This window comes from Ruditapes philippinarum, unplaced genomic scaffold, assembly GCF_026571515.1.
Source record: "Ruditapes philippinarum isolate M1 unplaced genomic scaffold, ASM2657151v2 ctg6572_1_1_1_1, whole genome shotgun sequence".
NCBI classification, from domain to species: Eukaryota; Metazoa; Mollusca; class Bivalvia; order Venerida; family Veneridae; genus Ruditapes; species Ruditapes philippinarum.
In genome coordinates this window covers 138,311-158,574 of record NW_026857535.1, presented here as the reverse complement: position 1 = coordinate 158,574, position 20,264 = coordinate 138,311, and the positions used below count along the sequence as shown (strand labels likewise).

Sequence of the window (20,264 nt, the reverse complement as noted above, 5' to 3'; positions counted from 1 at the left end):
AGTGGCGGTAGACAGGAGTGAAAAAATGAATAATATTCATACCTCAAGATGAAAATAAATCCTGCATTTGTAGAAAAAAAAAGAATTTTCTGTTTATTATATACATTTTTTGTCTTTTTGACATCTTAATTTGAAAGACCTGCCCTTAAATTTTGTTTATTGGCTGAATTTAGCAGAAAGTAGTACAGCAAGATACCAGTGAAAATATTTCATTTATAGGTATATAATAAACAAATTTATACATCAAAAATTTTAAACATTAATATTCTTTGAAGCAAAATATTTATTAACAGCAACAAGAGCTGTCCCCCATAAACTTTTCCAAAGAAACTATTGATTTTATTATGTTAACAATTACCCTTCAGTTTTCCAGTGTTCATGCAAACAAGTAGGCCTACTGGACATTCTACAGTTTTTGAGAAAGTCAATCAATTCAGATGAGGGATTTTCAAGGACATTTCCAAAATGTGTTCAATATATAAAAAGTGGCGTAAATCCTGCTATCATGCATCCTAGAATAGACACTGTCTGTTTATATATGATATGAATTTCTACAACAATAGTCTGGCAGCTTACCTGTGCCTTTTTCCTATTCTCCTCGAGGGCAAAATAATCATTTTCGATCCATCCTCTGTTAACTAATATGCTTTCACTGAAATAAATTCATAGCAGTTCATTTTTATTTGCAAGTTTAGATACAAGAAAAATCCCATTAAGGTTATTTTTGATATGACAGGACTAAATAAATATACTTTTATCCTGACTTGTGAAATACATGATGTAAGTCATCAAATTATATGTTTTTTTAAGGCTAAATTTTGTACATAAATAAAGTTCCTTTAATCAGGGTTTTTCTAATAGAAAGATTTGAAAGAATCTAGCTATTTATGTTGAATACAGTTATACAGATCTAGCTAATCTAAGTTAAAATAAATTTTTGATTTAACTAAAGACATTTTTCTTTCTTCTTGGTTTGGTTTTACCTTACAACAACACAGTATAGGTCATATGGCGACTTTCCACTTTACTGGTGAAGGAAGAGCTCAAGTGCCCCCTTTTGCATTATTTCAGGCATAAAATAGGCACCTGAGTAGAACCACCAACATTCGATAAGCTATCTGGATAGCTTTTCCACACAAAAGAATTCAATCTCAAACCTATAGCTGTGAAAAATAAATGCTTTGAGGTCAAAGACCTTAACCACTTGGCCCTAGACATCCCTTAAGTCCAAAAAACAAACACACTTTGATTTTTAACTTCATGAGAAAAAAAAGAAAAAACTAAAAAAAAATACTGTAAAATTCCTAATAAAGGCCCCTCCCCTAATAAAGGCCCCCAGGCCTTTTGATAAGAAAAACAATCTACTCATCAGTGCTGAACTCATGAGTAAATCCATAATTTCATTCAAATCATTCAGAATCCATTTTATTTCATAGTATGAACTTTAAAATCTTAAAACTTTTTTTAATGTTCTTACCAACATTTGCTAACAATAAATGTATTTACAATGATTTTTGATTTAGGAAAAACTGTGTTGTAATAATAGCCCCCCCCCCCCCCTTTTAGAAAATGTTTAGCCCCCAGGGGCATTTAATAGGAATTTTAAGGTACATATGAAAGGTAAAAATGAACTTCCTTTTCATATACATGTATTTTTTTTTTTCATTTAATATTTTATATAGATTTTGAAGGTTATACAAACTATTGGTTTGGTAATTAAAACATATGATAGGTAGGATAAAACAGAACTTTATATGAGCCACGTCACGACAAAACTAACACAAGAGCACCGCTAGGCGGAGCATTATATGCCCCAAAGTGATTTTTTTTTTTTTAGTAAAGATGAAGCATTTGTAAGACATGGGAGTAACATAAAGTATTACCTCCTTCAAATAACAATCCTCCTTTGAAGTTTCAATATTGTGGTCCAAATGGAACTTTAAGTTATGCCCCAGAAACCATTTTCAATTCTAAGGTAAAAGTGACCTTGACCATTGACCTTGTGACCCCAAAATCATTAGGGGTCTTCTACCCAATATGCACAATCATACTATGAAGTTTAAACACAGTAGGCCAAATGATACTTAAGTTATGTTCCAAAAATTGTTTTCAGTTTTAAGGTAATAGTGACCTTGACAGTGTGACCCCAAAATCAATAGGGGTCTTCTACCCAATATGGACAATCATCCTATGAAGTTTGAATATTGTGGGCTAAATGGAACTTAAGTTATGCTCAAGAAACTGTTTCAATTTCTAAGTAATAGTGACCTTTACCTTTGACCTTGTGACCCCAAAATCAATAGGGGTTTTCTACCCAATATCGACAATCATCCTATGAAGTTTGAACACTGTGGGCCAAATAGAACTTAAGTCATGCTCCGGAAACTGTTTTCAGTTCTAAGGTAATAGTGACCTTGACCTTTGACCTTGTGACCCCAAAATCAATAGGGGTCTACTACCCAATATGGACAATCATCCTATGAAGTTTGAACACTGTGGGCCAAATGGAACTTAAGTTATGCTCGGAAAACTGTTTTCAGTTTTAAGGTCATAGTGACCTTGACCTTTGACCTTGTGACCCCAAAATCAATAGAGGTCTTCTACCCAATATGGACAATCATCCTATGAAGTTTGAACACTGTAGGCCAAATTGAACTTAAGTTATGCTCCGGAAACTGTTTTCAGTTTTAAGGTCATAGTGACCTTGACCTTTGACCTTGTGACCCCAAAATCAATAGGGGTCTTCTACCCAATATGGACAATCATCCTATGAAGTTTGAATATTGTAGGTCAAATGGAACTTAAGTAATGCTCCGGAAACTGTTTTCAGTTTTAAGGTCATAGTGACCTTGACCTTAGACCTTATGACCCCAAAATCAATAGGGGTCTTCTACCCAATATGGACAATCATCCTATGAAGTTTGAATATTGTGGGCCAAATGGAACTTAAGTTATGCTCCGGAAACCAAATTGCTAACGGACGGACGGACAGACGAACGGACGTCGGGCCGAAATGGAATAAGGGGCTATTTCTTTTGTTATTTTCTATTGTTTAATAGAGGGCCAATGGCCCCTTACTCTATTGTAATGGAATGAACTCTATTGTTCTCTTTTGTTCTCTTTACAGTTAGATGGCCCTCTATCCCTATTCGGTAGTGCGGACGGACGCCAGGGGGTATAACATAATATGTCTGAAATTCTTTCGGGCATATAATAATGGGTTTGCGACCAGCACTGATCCAGACCAGCCTGCGCATCCGCGCAGTCTGATCAGGATCCATACTGTTCGCTTACAAACTCTATAACAAGTAAAGAAACTGATAGCGAACAGCATGGATCCTGATCAGACTGCACGGATGCGCAGGCTAGTCTGGATCCATGCTGGTCACAAACCCATTATGTTGGTTTTTTCATGACGTGGCTCATATGGTCCTAAACATTACATACTCCCTGTCTGCAAGTTTGAAAGGTGTGATCACATAAACCCCTGAGACTTTACCCCCTAGTGTTTGGTGTCTTCTTTCGGGGGTATCCGAACGTGGACCTATATATACTTCATTTGCATAATCAAAATGTCCTCTTACTTTCACTGGGTACAAATCAAAATCTTTTACTGTTGACAAACTGAAAAAAAAAACATTTTATAATATATTCAAACATGTATTAACCATGTATATCTTACAAGATTTAATAACCACAGCTTTCTAAATTGATGTTAAAAGTCGAATGATGTAATAAGTTGTTCATATTCTTGTATATAAATATGGGGTTTCCAGAGAACAAATGTAAATAAACACACACTGGTACATCAAAAATACATTGACCATAATTAAGCATGAATATATGATAAATAATCATTATATTTATATATATTTCAATTGACTGAAAGCACAGGTCCGGTCCTGATCCTGGTGTATATATCTTAGACTTTGGATTTTCAAATTCCTGATAAAAAAAGCCATGTGGATAATTATAGACTATCTGACTTTATTTGTATTATACCTGTCAGCTTACTAATTTTAGAAATTAACATTCTCAATATCAATGACAAGAACGTAAAAAAAAAAATAATTTCATACTCTTTGGGTAACTGTATTGGATCCATTTCATATCGTTCTTTGATAGTGTCTATCAAATTTTCTTTCCATTCTTTTCTTTTCACTTGCCAGATTGCTAAACCTACACATGTTATTGGACATATCTGAAATAAATGTCACACAAGAGTTATTCATCTTTGGATCTTTTGTTTGTTTGTTTCATTTTACGCCTTTTCCAAACAGTATTTCAGTCATATAGGCAGGTAGTTTCCTAACCATCGTTCCTGGAGAGTTACACCAGTACTAGACTACCTTCCTCCGTGCTAAACTACCAAAGCATCTCCCGGGGATCAAACCCAAGCCAGAGAGGTAACTGGATTAGAAGTCATCGACTCTAACCCCTCAACCACGAAGGCGGTTAAATATTTAGGTTTCAAAAAACGTTTCCTGACATTATCAAAACACACTCAAAAATATAATAGAATTCATCACCAATGGATCTATCACACAATGTACAGACACACCTGTATAATTTTGATGGAGTTTTAACAAGATATGTTTCAAAACAAAAATTGTATGTTTAAATAATCTATAATTATTATATTTCAGTTATATAGGCGGGTAGTTTCCTAACCATCGTTCCTGGAGAGTTACACCAGTACTAGACTACCTTCCTCCGTGCTAAACTACCAAAGCATCTCCCAGGGATCCAACCCAGGCCAGAGAGGTAACTGTATTAGAAGTCATCGACTCTAACCCCTCGACCACGGATCAATCATTAACCTCACTTTAAAGCAGCACACTTCCAGATACATGCTTATATTCATGAAAATTGAGAAAATGCATAAAAAGGTAAAATATTGTGAAATGAACAAAGATAATATAATTTCCACATTGCAAACAGCAATTACAACCTATATAAATCAACAAAAAGGGGTTGAAATATGCAAAAATAGCTGTAACTGTGTTACTAACACAGTAGAAATATGGTGAAAATTATTGCAAATTTGGTCATCTATTGCACATGCAATAGAAATTATTACTTTAATCTTGAGTCTTTTACTTTTCTTAAAATCTCATAACTTTTTTTTCAAGTTGATTTTCTCGAAAAGGCGTGCAGCTTTAATATAAATGCTACTTTTAAACAGCAATAAATGGTACAATGTAATAGCAAAAGTTTGTGTTTTAAGGTAGTCTTACTGTAATGTTTTCCCGCCCAAAAAATTCTAACATCAACTAATATTATAGTAAATCAGTTATTTCCGGAACATTGCAGTATATGAATACCCTAAAAATTTGTTTGCTCATCTGAATCAGGGGCGGCAAAATCTATTGTCCATATTGCCCAGATTGTCCCACAGCCTGTACGTACAAGTGGAATTTTAAAAAATTTACTATATAAATATCATACAACCAAGTTTAAAAATTCTTAGATAAATCCAAATTAGATTTTGCCGGCCCTGTGAATGCGTGCAGTTTTTATTCAGATGCTATCGCTAAAATGCCATCAATTCCAAAAACTATGAGGTACTCTGGGTACTGCTTTGTTACCAATAAATAATTGTTGGCATCTTTCCAGAAAGGCTTCTTCAATGGCGCTGTCCTAGGTACCTGAGAAGTGACTGATCGACATGGACATCTTTGTGTTCTTGAATGCTGAAATGTAGAATATTTTACACTTAACATATTTACAATTATTTTAATATAAGTGCTGCAATGCCTCTTACCTTAAAAAAAACTAATACGCATCTAAGACATACAAATTGAGCCATACATCCTGCAATTTTTGCATGCTTCTTCGCATATGATATACTAATATCCCTTCTTTATGAATAAATTTTTTTTTTTCAAATGACATCTTTATCCAAACATTCTAAAAATTGATTATGACATTTTTAGCTTATCAAGTTAAATTTAAATCATATTTAAACGCGCCATTTTTTTCACCCCATATAATTTACCCAAGCTTAGGGGCCTTGCTTGAGTTCCAGTGTGTCAATTTTTTTATGTGCTTCTTTTCAGCAAATCAACATGATATTATCAAAAACAGGAACAAGTATGAAATAGCACGTATGTTATGAATAAGCAAAAAATGTTAACGCCTGTCAATCCCAGGCTATAGGGCGCCGTATATACATGTAAAGGTACAAGCAACAGGGGATTTGCCAATCTCCTACGCAGTGATCTCCCCTTACAGGATTAGATCTCTGCCATCACAACATTTTCGTCAAGATTTTTGACAATATGAATTTTTTCAATTTTTATATTTATTTTAAAAAGTAAACACGGTTTTGCTAATGTTTCAAGACCGATAGGTGTTAGATGTGAACTAAAATAAAAAATAAATTTGGAAACATAAATATTATGAAAATAATTTTTAAAAATTTTAATATTGCACCGTTTATTTCCAAAACAATGACCCCTTCTCGAAAGAGAAATCATTCAAGTAGTTATTAATTTCGACTCTACGCTTTACAAAAATCAATTTTTTTCAATCATATTGACATATTTGAGATTTAATGTCGCTGTTTATCACAGATAAAACATTTTTTCAACGATTTCATTGGCGTATACGCCATTTTTACACAATCATGTGATAAGACCATCATCACGTGATTTGTGTGAAGGCAGTGGTTAATGGCCGTAGCGTAACCGGTGCGCGGAGTTTGGGGATTCACATCGCTTAATCTTTCCTACAATCAAGCACACATGCCACCTAAATTTGTCATGTTGATCACTGTGAAAAGGTACACTCTCCTTTGTCTGTAGTATAAATGTCAATAAGAAAAATATAACCAAATTGAGTAAGATTTGAACAGGCTATTGTATATTAAGGTCCTAACATGAAATTATGAAAATGTATCACTACATAATTTTAGCTATATCCTGGAATAGACCCTGGAGTCTTAACCAGAAGTAGATATAAGGTTCATTCCCTGTTAACTCAGTATACCCCAGAGTCTTAACCAGCAGTATATAAAGGTTTATTCCATTTTGTTAGTTTATCATATATATATATACAAGTTATACTCCTGAAAAATAATTTGGGATCTATAAAATCCAGGAGATTGCCGTAATTTTTAATGAAAACAGTATATTTAAACACTAAACTAAGGGAAATATTGACTGTCATTTAGATGCTTATCTTGTCAGTCCCATTACATTACATCCCAACCAAAAACTATGATAGAAACCATGGAATTTAATTACATAATTAATTTAAGTCTGTGACACCAGAAAAAAAGATGTCAGTACAAGATCAGTAAAATAAAAAATATGTCACTTTCAAAGCTTTAGAAAATAAAATTTGCAGAAACAATGACATAAATCATCATTTTGTTTCAAATGAAGTTTACAACTTAAGAAAATAAGTAGATCTAACTAAAGGTTAAATTTTGCCAGTATTCCAATCACAATATTAAAAACCTTGGCATACACACTAAACAATAAAAATAAAACGTTAAAATATTTGTCAACAGCTTTAAAAGCATAAACAGTCAAATTTAACGACTTGTCAACACAGAGAAACATCGCACCCGTAGCAAATGTGTGTAAACTCTTTGCATCATTTCGGTTCACTCTTGGTAGGAATTGCATCAGCAGAATATACTTCGACACGGTGTGACAATTCTTGTGTTTGATTGTGCAAATAGGTAAAAGCTCCAAATGAAACAGTCATAAACAAAATGGAGGGTCGGGCTACCAAATGGATTCAGAGTTGCAAAAAAAGTTGACAACAGAATTAGAGAAATTCCAAGCTCTTCAAAAGGGTGAGAAACTTTTTTGTTTGATATTTATCAATTAACATTCCTTTTAAGAAATGTGTTTGACAGTAATTGTGTAAAATATGATTTTTCTTGTAATATTGTTGCTATAGTTTATGGGTCGCGGAAATATGTGAAATATGAACATGTGAGGGCAAGTATTGGACAGTTTCTAATCATCGTGCAGAACTTTTATGTATTTGAAGCCCTGTAAATTCCATAAATGCTATTCAGAAGGTCAAGTAATTAAATACGTTGTTGACTAATGCTTGATTCTGAAAATTAATTAATCTCCTGATATTTTTGTGTTCTTACCCAGCAAACAAAAGACGTTGTACCAACGTTGTACTGACGTTAGACCCTGACGTTGGTAAACGTTGGCAGAAGGTTGGATTTGAAAAGTTTTTTTAGACGTCAGAAAAGCCAACGTCTATACAACGTCATATAATGACCTTTATCCAACCTTTTCTGACCATTATCTGACCATAATCCAACCTTAGCCCTGACCATTATTTGGACATAATCCGACTTTTCTGACCATAATCCAACCTTTTCTGACCTATTATCTGACCATAATTCATCAACCTTATCTAACCAATTTTCGTGACCAATGATTTAGACTCTAGCCTCATTCAAAACTTTTGGAACACCGATTTTTTTTTCATAATAGGGTAAACAAATAAGCATTCTTTAATTGTATTAGCAATTATTTGTATACTCGGGATCCAAGTTCCAAACAAGAAATTTGTTTCAGATAACAATGCAAGATTAGCATTAATATTTTTTGTGAAACGATAACTTTGAAAGTAGTGTACTTAAAATAGCGCTTTATGTAATTAAATAAGCTGTTTTAGAATTAGATACACAAAATCTTCTTGAGATTACCACTGACATTTTGCTATAGTAAATTTTTTTATATGCACACTTAAGACTGGATTCACGGCGTTGATATATTTTTTGCTTATTTCATAACTTACGAGCTATTTCATAGCCCGCATCGTCAATAGAATAACACAAACATCTCTGGTTTGATAGCTATCATGTTCGATTTGACGAAACAGAAGCACATAAAAAAAATCGAACAGATGGAACCAGGCTAATCCACAACTGATCATGACTGATCACCTGATTTTGGGATTTTCCAATCATCTATCAGTTCACTGATTGTATATTTGTCTTTGTATATTTATAACTGAATCTAGATCTGAATGTTAAATGGTAACAATATTCTGAATATTTTGTTATTACTATAAATAGCAATGTTAATGTATCTTCTTTCGTCCTCCTCCACTGTGTTGATCTGGGGCATACTTTAAGCGTATCATTACCTCTCCAACCTGAGATCACATCACACTTTCTGAAATTAAAAAAATAAAATAATCAGTTTTCAAGTGCAAGAAATGAATCACTTTTACATATTATAATTTAACGATATTTTGACAAACTCTCCAACTACTTTAAAAAAAGATATTTATTATTTTCTATCTAGTTTAAAACCATATGTAGTTAAGTGTACCTATATATTTAATTGATTTTTGATACAAATGCTTCGTGTGAATTTCATTATAAAATCAAGGGATAATTAGATCACTGTATTTTCTATAATATTTGAATATACCTGTTCACCAACTTGGTTAGGTTGTCATTTTTCTTTTCCTTTACACTTTTCATTCTTCTCCTGAACTTTAGAGCGTTGAATTTTAGTAATTTCCACAATCTGAAAAGACGAAATATAATCATTTTAGAATTAAACCATGTATTGGAGAGTTTGTTATCTCAATAGACAAATCCAAATACTATTAAGTCTTAGTTTATACTTAAGGGCATGAAAAACTAACATAACAAATGTACCAAATTAATTCTATTTCCCGGCAAAAATTGACATTGTTTATTTTTTATATTCATGTATTGGATACAAATTTCATATCAAAGAAATTTCACATGTTTACTGTTTTATAGATATCATCTCTTGCCAGCTGAATCCGATCTGCTAGTGTATATAGGACGACTGGCTTAGTGTTACAAACGTTTTATGATACGAAAACATATAATTGTTGATAAGCAGGCTAATTAACAAACTATTACTTTTATTGATTTATAACTTAGTGATAATGTGTTTTTCTGAATTTATAATATGTTTTGTTTGATTACATTTAATAAAAAGATAGCTAGGTCAAAAACAATTGTGCCTTTTCAGATATATCTTACCAAAGTCGTATCATTTTACATGTGTTATCAAATGCCATGAATCATGTATCATTATATTAAGAACACATGTATGTTACGTAATTGGTAAGTTACTTCCAATTAACACACGAGTAGTTAACACAACTACACAGCGTATCAAATCAAACTGTGCATCTGATACATTGTGGTAAATGACTGGCCCCTTATGTAAGCGAATTCATGTGATAAGAAATAAGAGGGATTTTATTACCCCAGCATTTTTGAATAATAAGAGTCTAACGTACTGCATTTAATCTTTTATTGATTTCAATTGCTAGGATATTTCCCTACCATTGATGGTGCATTTATTTGGCTTGGCGATATAGTGGTGGGAAAAATGATCCGATGATACAGACTGTTCTATAGCAAATAATTTCAGTGTGCTCTTACGAGGAAACAAAAATGTTTATCTCGCGAAATCACAGTGACATTAGGTTTTACCAGTCAAACTATTACAATGATCAATAGCCATCGAATCATGCAAAACATGCGGTTAAAATTAGCATTGAAAAACAATATATAATGTTTGCCTACCTTTCATTTTGTTTTGGAATATTTCAACTTTGTCTGTCAACTCGTTGTTTTTTGTCCGCCAATACAATTGAAATTTCAAATCGATATATGGTCGCCAATTCGAATTTACTAAATTATTTACAACTATAAAATAAAGCCCTCAAAAATGATAACAACTTCATTGTAAATTATATAAACACTACTTCAGACTAATTCGAGGAGATAAGATTATTATTTTAAACGAAAATTTTTATGAGCAAATATATTTTCATACTGATCTGCGACTATCCGTTTACCGAGCCGCCACACCTATCGCATATCGTACGTAGCCAACCACGTGATACTGTTATTGTTTTGATGGAAAAAATAAATATATCATTTTCCCTTTCTAAACTTAAATTTAAAATTCTAGCTGTTCGTGCTTTCATTTATATATATATTTGTTACATAAATTAAATTCACCTATTGTCAGATTACCGACCAAAACCCAACGTCGAGTCGACGTCAAAATGAAACGTCTGTTAGACGTCGGAGATTCAACGTCGGTTAAACGTTGTATGAAGGTCACCGACGTCGCGACCAAAATTCAACGTTGATCCAACGTTGTGTCAACGTCGGGTGTTTGCTGGGTAGCAGCGGCACGAAATACCCAAATATACCCAATTATAGCAATATTTATTTTTGTTTATATAAAATATAGATTATAATGAGAAAAAGAATTAATATTTATAAAATAATATGACTTAGCTGGCTTTAACTTTCATTTGGTAAAGAGTCAACTCAGTCCTATTCCAACTCGGAATCAGGGTCAGCTCGGCCCTAAAACGTACTTGGCCCCAGAGTCAGCTTGGCCCTATTTCAACTCGGCATGGGTCAACTCGGCCCATAATAATATAAAATACTGGTAATGATTACTTTTATTACTTTTTATATGTTTTCATCATTACTTTCACATACATGTGAACTCTCCAGTTGACCCTTTACCCCAACTCGGTCCACTTTTGAAAAAAACATATTAAGGATATATTAACTTTTTCTGATTACTTGTATGTTATAAGGCAAGCTGTTTTAAATGAAAAATAAGAGATATCTGGTATATTATTATACAAAGTGGCCCGACTTTCATATAATTCTGAAAAGTGCCATACGGCTAGACAATACAGTGTGTCCTGGCTAGCTGTACATGACTCACATACGGCTAGAACTTTTGGCTAGCCGGACGGGCCCATACTGCTAGCCATTTCTATTATTATATAATTGTACCTGCACTTCTGCAGAATTAAATTATATTTGATAGAAGTATTTTTTATGCTCCCCGAAAAATTTCGGGGGAGCATATAGTCGTCGGGTTGTCCGTCCGTCCGTCCGGCCGTCTGTCCGTCCGTCAGTCCGTACGTACGTCCCAAATTCGTGTCCGGCCCATAACTTTGTTATTTGAAGTCAGATTTTAAAATTATTTCACAGAAATGATCACCATATTGAGACGACGTGTCGCGCGCAACATTTGGGTCGCTACCTTGAAGGTCAAGGTCACAGCCATGACCTTGCAGCAAAATCGTGTCCGGTCCACTAACTTCATTATATGAAGTTGGATTTTAAAAATATTTCACAGAAATGATGCACCATATTGAGACGACGTGTCGCGTTGCGCAACATTTGGGTCGCTACCTTGAAGGTTCAAGGTCACAGCATGAACCTTGCAGCAAAATCGTGTCCGGTCCATAACTTCATTATTTGAAGTTGGATTTTAAAAATATTTCACAGAAATGATCACCATATTGAGACGAACGTGTCGCGCGCAACATTTGGGTCGCTACCTTGAAGAGTCCAGGTCACGGTATGACCTTGCAGCAAAAATCTGTGTCCGGTCCATAACTTCATTATTTGAAGTTGGATTTAAAAATATTTCACAGAAAATGATCACCATATTGAGACGACGTGTCGCGCGCAACATTTGGGTCGCTACCTTGAAGGTCAAGGTCACGGTATATGACCTTGCAGCAAAATCGTGTCCGGTCCATAACTTCATTATTTGAAGTCGGGATTTTTAAAAATATTTCACAGAAAAATGATCACCATATTAAGACAACGTGTCGCGTGCAACATGTGGGTCGTCTTCCTTGAAGGTCAAGGTCACAGCATGACCTTGCAGCAAAAAATCGTGTCCGGCCATAACTTCCTTATTTGAAGTCAGATTTTTTAAACTATTTTACCGAAATGATGACCATATTAAAATGGCGTGTCATGCGCAACATTTGGCTCGCTACCTTGAAGGTCAAGGGTCACAGCATGACAATGAAGCAAAATTGTGTCCGGCACATAACTTTCATTATTTTGAAGTCGGATTTTACAACTATTTTCACAGAAATGATCACCACAATGAGACATTGTGTCGCGCGCAACATTTGGGTCGCTACCTTGAAGGTCAAGGTCACGGTATGACCTTGCAGCAAAATCGTGTCCGGCCCATAACTTTGTTACTGGAAGTCAGATTTAACAACTATTTCACAGAGATGATTCACCATATTGAATTGACGTGTCACATGCAACATTTAGGTCACTACGTTGAAGGTCAAGGTCACAGCATGACCTTGCAGCAAAATAATGTCAGGCGCATAACTTTGTTATTTGAAATCGGATTTTACAACTATTTCACAAAAATGATCACCATATTTAGACAATGTGTCGTGCACAATATTTGGGTTGTTTTTACACTTTGAACTTTGTCTGTGACATAACTCTGACACAACAAGAGGTATACCTTCCTGTGTCCAAAACCTATTCGGGGAGCATCACCCGGTTCAACCGGCTCTTGTTTATGTTTATTCCTGCAGATTAAACATTAATTTAATATAATACAAATTATGTGTCCCCTTCGATGCTTTTTGTTTGTAAAGTAATCTACAATAGAATATGAAATAAAAACTAGCTTACTTATATAAATATTTCAAATGATTATGTTTAATACAAAAACGAATATAGAGCTTCTTACTTAATCACTTCACTTCATGAGCCTCGACTATACTAAATGGGAAATTGAGGGTGGAAAAAGATAGGTTGTTGTAAAAAAACAGGTGAAAAGGCTATATATTAGCTTATTACTGAAGACATTTATTCAGTCAATAGATTTAAGATTTTGAATTTACTAGCCCGAATTCCAGTTTTGAATTTATTCTACTATATATTTAACTAAATTTTCTTAAAATTTTCACTGGCCCGAACTAATTTTCACTGGCCATGGGCCACCGGGCCAGTGCAAAATTCAATGACTGTTTTTTTTCCAGTCATAAGCCATGTAAAACACTCTAGATGTAAGATAAGTGATATAAATACCTCATTTAGATATTCAAATTTTACAGATCACCAGAAGTTTGTGAAAGCTAGACAAGTACTAGATGGACAACTTAGTGAAAATACACTTGTAAAAGAGGTAAGACAATGTTTGTATTAAATGATTCATAATATCATAATATTTTCCTGGTCATGAAAAATAACCTATATGAAACTAGCTTGTAATACATGTGCTTGGAAGTTTAAATATGAAAATTAACTTTAACAATACATGTGGTTGGAAGTTAAAATATGAAAATTAACTTTAACAATACATGTGGTTGGAAGTTAAAATATGAAAATTAACTTTAACAATACATGTGGTTGGAAGTTAAAATATGAAAATTAACTTTAACAATACATGTGCTTGGAAGTTAAAATATGAAAATTAACTTTAACAATACATGTGCTTGGAAGTTTAAATATGAAAATTAACTTTAACAATACATGTGCTTGGAAGTTAAAATATGAAACTAACTTTAGCAGTACATGTGGTTGGAAGTTAAAATATGAAACTAACTTTAGCAATACATGTGGTTGGAAGTTAAAATATGAAAATTAACTTTAACAATACATGTGGTTGGAAGTTAAAATATGAAAATTAACTTTAACAATACATGTGCTTGGAAGTTAAAATATGAAACTAACTTTAACAATACATGTGCTTGGAAGTTAAAATATGAAAATTAACTTTAACAATACATGTGCTTGGAAGTTTAAATATGAAAATTAACTTTAACAATACATGTGCTTGGAAGTTTAAATATGAAAATTAACTTTAACAATACATGTGCTTGGAAGTTAAAATATGAAACTAACTTTAGCAGTACATGTGGTTGGAAGTTAAAATATGAAACTAACTTTAGCAATACAAGTGCTTGGAAGTAAAAACACCGGACTGTCTATCGGAGAGTGAGTGGGAGTACTTCCCTCTTGAAGCTGTCTATGGTTGTACAGCTTACAACTGTCTGGGGAAGACTGTTCCAGAGGCGGATGGTGTCTGGGAAGAAGGATCGCTGGTAGCACTGGGTCCTTGCAAATGGTACCAGGTAGTGAAGTCCATGTCCTCGAACAGAGATGACTGGGGTGAGGTTGGATGTAGGGACTTCTACTAGGCCATTTACTATATGGTACATCATGGTCACCTTGGCATGGGCTCTGCGTTCTCGGAGGGTAGGCCACTGTAGGTGTTGCAGCATCGATGTCACACTGCTGTTCAAATCATTGATGTTAAAGTTACCATTGTGAAATCATAGCAATAGAATATTTTATTAGGGAAGCAAATTTGTATCCCTGTTTTCTTGATCCCTTTTGAAATGCAAGAAATTGTTATTTGGTACATGTACATGTAGGGATATGACTTTGTTATTCTGTTTTCTTGATCCTTTCAAAATGCAAGAAATTGCTATTTGGTACATGTAATTATTAAACTTTCTATATGTTACTTCTACAGGAGTTGGTAAAGTTAGATTCCTCAGCAAATGTTTACAAAATGATTGGTCCAGTATTGGTAAAACAGGATATTGTCGAGGCCAAAGAAGTTGTTCAGAAAAGAATAGATTACATTAGCGGAGAAGTGTAAGTATACCTTCAATTAAATGAAGCATGATTGTTTCATATTCAAATTTCATTATTATATTTCCATTACCAATAGTCTGTCATTAATCTTTCACTGAGGAAGCTTATAATCAAATTACAAAAGGTTGATTAGAACACCTAGGTGCACAGAGGGGCAGTTTATCTTTTGCTGATATTGTTATTTTGGTATAACTATAGTGAATTAGTATTTTGTATGCAAGTCAAAATACTTCTTTGTTGACATTTTGCTACCTTTATAACACATTACCACATGTTCAGCACTTCTTTCTTCATCGTCGGATACCCACGGCCGAACTATTCACATTTATCAGCCGTGGGATTTTTTGCCGATATTCAGTCGATTAGAGGTGTGTCAAAGGCAGCTATTTAATTGGCTGCCTCACGATTTCATGAGGCGATTAAAACCAATCAAAACGCTCGTTCTGTACGACGTTCGGTATTACAAACAATATTGCGACAACCATAGACGACGTGTAAAGTTCAACATCGAAAAATTAAACGATTTCCAGCAAGAAAGTATAGATAATTTACTTTTACAGCGTCATGTTTTCCTTTCTGATTGATATCTGCTTGCAGAAGAACTGATTTTGGCGATAGTTTTTGCCATTGATTTTAGCAAGACACGTGCTAAAGTTTTTAACCGTGGGCGCTGCCATTTTTTCTTATTGTTTTTTACCTCCGCTGTTGAAGAATATAGATTTGTTTAACGCCATGTCATTGGTAGATATTTTACGCACCTGTTGCTGTATATCGACGCAAATCGATTCATTTTACCCACGGTTGATTGCATGTTATGTAACATGTTTATCAATCGTGGGTATCCGACGATGTTCTTTCTTCAGCTGTTAAACATCTTACATACTCTAAATTCATTATCAAAACATTGTTAACCACCGATTTTACATTTCTTAAGAATTAGAAAAATATGGATTTCTGAGGAATAATGTGCCTTTAAGGTAAAAAGGTACATTTAGGAAATTAACTGAACTTGCATGTCAATGTTATAGCTGAGCTCTAATTGTGAATGTATTTCATAATACATGTAGGATGATTCTGGGCTCTGATGGAAGGGCTAAGCCCTTTTTAAGCTCCTCTTTTTTTGAAAAATAATGTTCATATGAAAATATTTGAGCCACGTCATGACAAAACCAACATAGTGCGTTTGCGACCAGCATGGATCCAGACCAGCCTGCGCATCCGCGCAGTCTGATCAGGATCCATGCTGTTCGCTTACAAACCTTATTACAAGTAGAGAAACTGATAGCGAACAGTATAGATCCTGATTAGACTGCGCGGATGCGCAGGCTGGTCTGGATCCATGCTGGTCGCAAACCCATTATGTTGGGTTTTGTCATGACGCGGCTCATTTCATGTATTTTATTTTACAGTAAAAGGCATGAGGATATGATCAAAGATCTAGACAAGAAGCAAGAATCGCAGAAGGAAATATTACAGAAATTACAGACCCAGTTCCAACAATCTCAACAAAAAGCTGCCATAAAGACATAGCAATAATTCATTATTTAGCATAATAAATCTTGTGGTTGTTCAACATCGATGTGCTATGTGTGTATTATTTTCTCATGCTTGACTGAACAAAAACAATAATATTTTTCAAAATACTTCAATTTATTTGAATGTTTAAAGCCTATTCTTTCTTGTTTTCCTGAGCTGAAATTCTGTTAATCATTAGTAAGTTATGTGGAAGTGAAAAAATGAAATACTGAGTCAGATATCACTGTTGTATAATATTCAGTAGCACATGATTGTATAGATAGCAGTTTTAGCACACTTACTGGACAAAAATCATGTGAATCAAATTATTTTTGCATTCCAGCATTATTTAATAATTATACACTGTGGTTACAGTAGCAATTTCATGTTATATCACAAAAAAATGTTGAATTGACAAGTTGAAAAAAGTGATTTTTATTTAACAGAATAGAAAATACATGTATAACTGATGTGACAGAGTAAAAAGCACATGTACTGTGTAAGATCATCATTTTTTGTAGCATAACTTTATATCATAAAATCCTTTATTGTAATAAAAATGGTAAAGATGTTTTTTTGTGTAAATTTGTTATGCTCTCATCATGTAGTTGCCATTAAGTCCTGCAGGGTTTTCTCTTGAAAAAGTTTTTCCTGATCTGTGTTCATGACGTTTGTCCCTGCAGGTTTTGGTCCTAGGACTGCCATAGTACAGAGAAGTGCATACCAAGGACCCTCAAAACTCACCAACCATTTTAGAATTTCCAATTCTGTATGCATATTTGGTAACGTGTATAAATAAAATTTGATCTCCTGTACAATTCTGGCACTTTTTCTATTCAAGGTACCCGGTTTACAAGCTCTACAGTTGATCTCTTGGATGGCTGTCCTAGGAAAGGAGCCTACACACAATGTATAATTGATTTCTGTCACTGTTACCATGTTTCAATATCAAAACCCCCTTAAAACTTCAATGGACTTTCAAAAGCTGAATCATGGGGGTCCATAGCCATTCCCCTGTCTGAAATACCTAGGGAAAACCCAGAGTACTGTATTCTCTTTTGTCCGACAGTCACAGAGTTCTATAAAATATGTTGAAATTTGTCTAGGACAAATACTTTAAATTTACCATTTTCATGGGTTACTTGCAAAAAGGGATCACTAAATAACTTTAGAATGCCAATTTCAGATCATTATAACAAGTTGGTAACACTTTGTCAGTCTCATCTTGTATTATGCAGTATTATAAGGTGTGAAATAAAAAAGCATAGTGGATTAAGTCGCGTTTCATAAATGGTATTCAAAACTAGGTGTGAATATTGGGTATTAAATTTTACATTAATTTGAAAACCTGTTTATATTCTATATTTAATTTGATTCTCTGTAAATGTGTTTCCTCATATTGCGGCATGTAACTTTGAAAAAGCATTTCTAAATGTGTAATTAAATCTCATCTTTTGAATTTGTCAGTGATATTAATTCCCTCATAATAGTTTGTGGTAATTTGTTTCTTGCAAGTTTATGAATGGACAAGTAATTTAAACATTAGATTAAAACCACATGCTACCTGTTTTGTTGCATAAGGTTACAAAAGGTTTTGTGTGGGAATGGAGAATGGCATTTAAGGAGAGAAAATTAATTTAATATTAAACAGTTCGTTACTTATTTACAATTGATTTCCAATTTATCAGGGTTTTAGAAGCTTGACATTTTGTGGTTTAATTAAAAGAAGGCATTATTCTTAAGTTATTTAATATTCTATCTGTTATACCCAAATGTTCTCGAATTTTATCTTAAATTTGTTTTTGTTTTTTTTTGGAAATGAACAGGAAAATTTAAACTTTGTGTATTAATTTGACTTTTAGATTTATTCTGCATCAATTTACTTCGATATGAGACTAAATATCTGCAAGGGAGAGAAACGTTCATGGTTTGTTTTTAAAATATTGAAAGAGTTGCTTCCCTTAGCAAAAAAAAAAATGGTAAAAGGCAATGCATCTGATTTTTTTTTTTTTGCAAAGGTAGAGAAAGAAAATTGAAACTTACTGAGAGACCTTTCCTTTAACTTTGCACATTATAATAGAGAATTATTTTGAAACAAATTGATAACAGAAGAAGGAGATCACCATTCTATGTTTTGAGTTATCTGTCTCTGAAAGCGTGAAACTTATTTGAACCCCGTTCTAGTCCGTCTCCTGGAGCTAACCAGTTCGTCAGAAGAGCCGAAACCAACAATTCCTGGGTTCGTAGGCCGACAATTTAACCATTAAGTCACTAATCACCTAATATGTGCTGGGTAAGAGTTATGACATTTGAGAAATTTAGGTTTGAATCTGGCTACATGCGATTAAGCAAGCAAAGATCGTAAGTGATTGAATTTTCCGTTTTCTTACCAAACGTGCTTGAAATTCTAAATAAAACTTGGACATAGTGTTACATTATATATAGTGCAGCCCCTAATAACACATACTAGGTAAGGAAGCAGAGAATGTTGGTACACGTGCACCGTTGTTCGGTTGAAATGTCTGGAATTCTATATGTTCGATCGGGATTTTCTTTCGGAATATAGGTTCAGAACTATATTAAAATTAGTAAAGTAAAACACATTCTAGGAAGGCAGTTCTGTCACGCTTTCACACAATTTTGCTGAAGTAACTTTCGGTCTGTAACTCGTTATACCACCCGTAAAAATCGTTAAATGTTACGAAAAACAATTTTTGGAACCCACATAAATTAGAACAACAAAACAAAGTTAAAACACATTCTCCTACTTATCCAAAGTATCCGTGTTGTCAGGAGTGTCTCATAACATCTAATTCAACTATGATAGTCATTTGTTACGTAATTATATATATACCACTTAAACGACAGTTTATAAATATTTGATGAGTTAATTTTATTCTTTTTTTCAGAATCTCTCAGTTAATCAAATTTAAAATGTAACCCAATAAAAGCTTTTGCGTTGAAAAATATGACATATTTCAACTGTTATTCAATTTTTATGCGATTGTACCCTATTTTGCCTTTAAAATACTGGATTAATGTAAAATTAGGATATCAAATGATGTGAATTCTTTTTAGAATAATTTGATTAGGCGGTATAAAACTTCAAATTATTGCTTTTCTCGACCATATTTACTCTTATACGTAAATGATCAAGTTACAAAGCGGTAACATATCTATTGCCCAATATGGAAGTTAGTGCCATTGGTGTTTGAGAAGAATAAAATGTACTTCACATTTTATGAACTGTAACCGACAAACTTGCAACGCTAGCACCTCGTGATGTTTTAACAAAAACAGT

General features: G+C 33.7%; 2 protein-coding genes across 2 annotated transcripts; one reads left to right on the top strand and one right to left on the bottom strand.

Moving 5' to 3' along the window:
• Positions 1 to 576: 576 nt before the first annotated feature.
• Positions 577 to 7,642, bottom strand: LOC132750102 (SURF1-like protein; the record flags this gene model as incomplete). The annotated part of the gene is made up of 5 exons (XM_060740040.1): positions 7,574 to 7,642; positions 5,589 to 5,693; positions 4,080 to 4,201; positions 3,448 to 3,624; positions 577 to 652 (listed from the first exon to the last, which is right to left on the bottom strand). Coding segments are annotated over exons 1-5 (513 nt in total), but the record flags the coding sequence as incomplete, so codon positions are not given.
• Positions 7,643 to 7,741: 99 nt separating this feature from the next.
• On the top strand, positions 7,742 to 17,346 carry LOC132750101 (prefoldin subunit 6-like). The gene is made up of 4 exons (XM_060740039.1): positions 7,742 to 7,807; positions 13,900 to 13,970; positions 15,324 to 15,448; positions 16,858 to 17,346. The coding sequence occupies exons 1-4, from the start codon at positions 7,744 to 7,746 to the stop codon at positions 16,976 to 16,978; spliced, it is 381 nt and encodes a 126-aa protein (XP_060596022.1). The 5' UTR covers positions 7,742 to 7,743; the 3' UTR covers positions 16,979 to 17,346.
• The last annotated feature ends 2,918 nt before the right edge of the window (positions 17,347 to 20,264 follow it).